Source organism: Pygoscelis adeliae, unplaced genomic scaffold, assembly GCF_000699105.1.
Source record: "Pygoscelis adeliae isolate BGI_AS28 unplaced genomic scaffold, ASM69910v1 Scaffold10, whole genome shotgun sequence".
In the NCBI taxonomy this organism is placed as follows: Eukaryota; Metazoa; Chordata; class Aves; order Sphenisciformes; family Spheniscidae; genus Pygoscelis; species Pygoscelis adeliae.
Genome location: NW_008824053.1, coordinates 3914660 through 3920227, shown reverse-complemented (window position 1 = coordinate 3920227; position 5568 = coordinate 3914660). Strand labels below are relative to the sequence as shown.

General features: G+C 40.1%; 1 protein-coding gene across 1 annotated transcript in view; it reads right to left on the bottom strand.

The window, feature by feature from the left end:
• Positions 1-5568, bottom strand: part of ABCA4 (ATP-binding cassette, sub-family A (ABC1), member 4) — a 76135-nt gene that overhangs the window by 18224 nt on the left and 52343 nt on the right. Inside the window, exons 27-29 of the mRNA XM_009333867.1 lie at positions 5057-5181; positions 3632-3730; positions 2402-2591 (exon numbers count right to left, since the gene is read on the bottom strand). Coding sequence (XP_009332142.1) covers positions 2402-2591; positions 3632-3730; positions 5057-5181 — 414 coding nt within the window. The remainder of the gene's footprint in view (positions 1-2401; positions 2592-3631; positions 3731-5056; positions 5182-5568) is intronic.

Here is a 5568-nt window from a genome sequence, read left to right as displayed (position 1 = left end):
GGCCGGGACAGCTGACCCCAACTGACCCAAGGGATATCCCACACCATATGACGTCATGCTCAGCATAGAAAGCTGGGGGAAGAAGAAACAAGGGGGGGACGTTCGGAGAGATGGCGTTTGTCTTCCCAAGTCACCGTTGCGTGTGGTGGAGCCCTGCTTTCCTGGAGGTGGCTGAACACCTGCCTGCTCATGGGAAGGAGTGAAGGAACGCCTTGTTTTGCTTTGCTTGCGCGCACGGCTTTTGCTTTGCCTATTAAACTGTCTTTATCTCAACCCACGAGTTTCCTCACTTTTACTGTTCCGATCCTCTCCCCCATCCCACCGGGGGGGAGTGAGTGGCTTAGTTGCCAGCTGGGGTTAAACCACGACACCGGGTCATTCATTTTCTAGCCCAAACGTCTCTACGAAGATTTCAGAAGAAATCATGAAATCACAGAAGTTTGCGATGCCTGACACAAAACGGTTGCACTTCACTCTGAAACTTGACCCGAGTTATTTGCAACAAAGGCCAGGGTTGCTCAAGGCTTCTTCTTCACTGTGAAAGAAGGAAGCTCTTCAAATAAATTGAGGTACCAGTGAAGATAAGGTAGTTTTCTATGATTTAGCAAGTTGAAGTAAAAATTAATATGAAAACTTCACCTTCACCAGCATGTTAGATAGTTTGAATGAAATTTACTCTCTCTTTTTATAATTAAAATGATGCCACATGACGCCTTTGTGAGTCTTTTGCAAATACAGGGTCGCTGTGAAACACGACCTCAAACTTGCTGAGTTTATCCCACGGTAGAATATACCTATAAAAGGTTCCTAGGTAGTTTCAGAGGGCAAAGATTGCAACCTGAAACGACCTAGTAACGACCTAGAAAGTAAGTCCAATGAACTTTCCAGAAGTTCCTACATTTGTCCACAGAGAGGCAGTACCGGATGACAGAAGGTACATTACAGATGTCTAGCTGATTCTAGACAATGCACAGGAAGACTGGTGGCATCCTCATAGTGCCTTCACTAAATGAGCTGTCTATGCTCAGACATACTTCACAATTATTTACATACTGTTGCTTCCCTGGGGACTCAAATGTGAACTGTTTCTTCCTGACAAGTTATACAAAATTATCATATCCTGCAAAATTATCAGGATAATATTACAATAAATACATTTCCCTTAGAGGACTAGAATCCCCACAAACAAACAAACAAAAAAGTTTTGCATCCTACTTGGATTTGAAGTTCTAGACTAAATTTCCCTCTCAAATATACTAGCATGCAATTAGCAGAATTCAACTTCGGTTGTCCGTTGGACAGGGATTACTTGGAAATCAGAAATAACTTGGGATGCTGTGAATAAGGTCACAATATAACCTCTTTATTAATTTCTTTTTTTGCTTCATAGACAGGAATTCTACAGATATTTAAAACAACTTTTCTTTCTTGTTTTGTGAATAGTGATAGAGAAACCAAAGCAAGCTGAATCAGTATTTTTAAGAGATCGTGTCATGGATTTGGATTCAGAAATTGGTTAAGCTTGTGACATTAGTGTTAAAACTAGAATTATTTCGGTCATTTGACTAATGTGTGTAGCCTGGCAAACAGGAATATTAAAGCTGAATGGTATGCATGGTGAGACATTAAATTAGTGAGCTATTACTCTGAGAGTGGCTGCAGTTCTGTTTTCTTTAACTTGTTAGAAAAACATTTAGAAAATGTAAACGCTAACAGGCTATAATTTTCCTTTGCTCTTCAAAAGAGCAAGCACACTTTATAAAGGGCACTACTAAGATTATTCATTGATAGGAACAGGTGGGAATGTAGCTCTCATCTCTTCTCCATACAGCATCAGTGGTTATTAAATTACCCACCTTCATGCACATGCATACAAACATTTGTTTTGCTAGCTTAGAACTTTCCAGAAATGGAACCAAAAGACATGTAAAAAAAATTATTTGGGGTTGACTCAATATTAATTTTTCAATTTTTAATGAGGTGGCCCCACTCCATGATTTTCAAAATCATGACATTTTTTCTTTCCCTCCTTTCTTCTTTCTCCCTCCTTCCCTTCTCTTCTTTAAACAAAGGCAATTTTCTAAATAGAATTGTTCTTTGAGGCAAAAAAGCTTAAGATTTTTTAAAAATTATTTGATAAATTGTTAAAATTTTTGTGATTTTCTTCTATATGAAAAGTTTGCAATTTGGATGAAAATAGTAATCAAATTTCATTTAAATGTGCAAGCTTTTCCAACACCTCTGAAACTGAATTCCAAATTCCAGCAGTTCTTGCTCGTTTAAAAAAATGTACTCAATTCCTTCTATGTATATTGGCATGGCAAGGTACTTACACACTAATCCCTTTTCCAACACTCGCCATGAAACTTTTCTACAAAGATTTATGGCACAGGGACACTACCTGTGGTGGCGGGAGGCCTCCTGCACCTGCAGGGCATTCTGGCAGCATAGTGAGTTTCTTGTGAGCGCTGCACTTGCAGGAAGGTGAAGGATTCTCAGGGCTCCACTTCTGGCTCAGCAGGAGGCTGCTTAGGTTAGGATGAACAGCAGGTGTGTTCCAGGCAGTTGGCAGATTATTGCATGGGTAGTTCCTGTGTAGAGGAACAGACTCTTTAAGCTGTGCAGAGATACAGTTCATGAGAGCTCACAAATCCACAAAATCACAATGCTCTCAGCAGACATTCTCCTCTCAGCCCTTTTCCTGTGAGTTATGAATAATAAGAATGTTTTAGAGTACCTGGTAAACATGAATAAATACAATCTCCCCCCACATCTCTGCCAAGTTTACTGTCTTCAGCTTGCAGACAGGACACTGAAGGAACAAGGGGACTGTGTTTGACCCATTAGTACACAAAAAAACTGCAGAGGACACATATCTTTGCGAAGAAACTATCCTTTTCCTTGTTCATGCACTATCATTTCTCTCTTTATTTTCTAAAGTTTCCTCTTCGTTCTTGCTGTACCAGGCAAAGGAGAGGAAAGGGAAGAGAGAGGAGAGGGCAGCCAGAAGAATCAAGTTGCTGGATATCACGACTGGGAGAGAGGCAGGAAAAAAGGAACAAATGGCAAAGCATAGCATGCCAGTGACAAATGCTTCCAAAGCAGGACTCACAGACAGGGTAAGTGGGTAGGACAACAAATATTAAAGTAAGGGCTCTACTAACGTTGTCCTCCAGAGTGAGAATAGCTTCAAATCATAGAGACTGTCCTATTGCTACTTCACAATCCGAGCAATTGCTGAAGCTATTGCTTCCAAACACACTAGTGGGAACAGGAGGAACCTGAGGGGACTCACATGTGGAAAGTACCAGGGAAGCTGTGAAGATTTGGGTCTGAGCCCACTGGCCTACTGACATACATTTCAAGGTTGCTTAATTCTCAATACAAGGCTACATAAGCTGGCTTCCAGCTAGTCACATTGAGCACTGTGAATCATTCTTAATCCCATGGCATTGTTGTCTCGCTGTTTGTTTGTTATTTTTGACCCAATATTAGATATTATTGGCAACAATATATCTGAAGCATTTGCTCTATTGAAAAGTCAAGCCAATTCATTTTTGTTTCACTACTCAAGTTCCACTAGTAATACCCTGCTAGAATCTCGTTCAAGAGAGATTAGCTAGCAACTTACGGAAGAGGCTGATTCTTCATGCAGCGATTTCCAAATCCTGGTTTATTCAAGAAAGCATCAGTGAGGGAGACCATCTGCTCACTGCCAGGACGTTCATTGCTAAGGGAATAAGACAGGACTTTCTCTATAAAAATTTTTTGCAAACTATTGTACTGGAATACACATAGCAACTGGTGAAGGACAGCCATATGGCAGAACCAACTGCCCCCCTCCAAATGCTGATAATTCAATTATTTTAGTTATTTATGCAAAACCCCAGAACCTTCCAAGATGGTTAACAGACTAAAGCAATGGTCCTTTTCTCCTAATATTAAAGCATGACTTCTGACATCGTCCTATTACAATATTCTCCAAAAAGGCTTGAATCCACATTTCTACCCTCTCAGCCCTGTTAGACTCAGCAATCAGAAGATGAAAAACATATCCTGCATTTTCATTTGCTGAGGCCAAAGAGACAATGCTGCTAATAGTGAAGTGTCTGCAACTAACAACCTAATAACGTTAGACTACAGAATATTGCTAGTGCCAAGTGTTATACAGGTATGAATATCAAACTCTGCTCCATACACTACCATGTGTAAATTAAATTAAAGTTCCATGTGAATTTTCAGTATGAAACTCAAGGAAAGTGCTTCAAAATTATTGCCTTCAGTTTTGCTGCTTTCTGCTAGTTGCAATCTAGTCTAGGACTTAAACATTGTTTATAAATTTCCTCTGCATTGCACATGTTTTGACTTGGTGCAAGTTCAGCTTTGGAATACGTGGAAGTGAAGGTGAAACAAATGTTCAGGAGAGCACAGAGGAATTGTGCAGTGACCTGGAGAGAAAAGAACTGAAGCTTCTATGAAGAATGAAAGGACACAAAGTGCTAGTAGAAAAAAAAAAAAAAAAAAATCAGACCCAGCCAAAGGATACTGTGTGGGAAGAAACTGCTCAGCAGCAGCATTAATAAAACCTAAGAGTCTCTGCTCTCATCTTGTTTCCATAACTTTGCCCAAATACTGTACTAACTATAAATAAATCTACCACAGGTCAGCAGATAGGCTTGAATCTCATTGTTCTCTAAGATTATGAATATAAGGGTAGTTCAATGGTATGTGAGAAACAGTTTTCTTACTGTCCTAGATCTCCTGTTAGGCAGGATATGTAACGTTCTAAGTGTTGAGGTCATGAATTCAGTAGGAAGAGGAAAGTACCAAAGATAGCAAGATACTTGAAGGACTATTGGTTAGACACACTAGCAGCTGTATTCTCCACTTGCACCAATTTCATGCTATTTCAAATCTGCTGATTCCAGTGGAGTTAATCCTTTTTTATACCACACAGTGAGAAAAGCCCAGTAAGACAGGGGCCCGTGATCCTAAACACTAGGGAGAAAAGGGTGTATATACGACAGATGTACTTTTACTCAGTGATTCCTCTCACCTGAAGAAAGTAAACTGTTGTCCATAGATCCAAGGGTGTAAGGTTAAGGCGGGATATTCTCCAAACGGAGGAACAATGACTGCAAGTATTAAAGACAGCAACACAAAACTAGCAGGGAGAACAACCTGCAGGGAATATGAAAATATCACACTAGGTTATTAGATATATGTCGTGGAGTGACACCGTACACACCTCATAATATATATAAACAAAGGAGGGACAGCAGGAACACACAGATCAGATCTGGTTTAGCTCCTGAACACCAACAATTTAGTTTCCAGTGCTTTCAGTTAAGATTCTGGTTGCCACAGGACTGTATTATGTTAAAAATAAAATTCTGGGCTAGCCGTGATTGAATCATGAACTTGGTGCGGTTGATAGACTCTAGGCAGAAAGAATGAGAGGCAGAAGAGTTGGAATCGTAATTAGAACAGTTAGGGACACTGTTACCCACTTGCAGCACCTCTGTTGCTTTGTATAGAGACATTGCTGGGAAAGACAGCGTTGTGAAT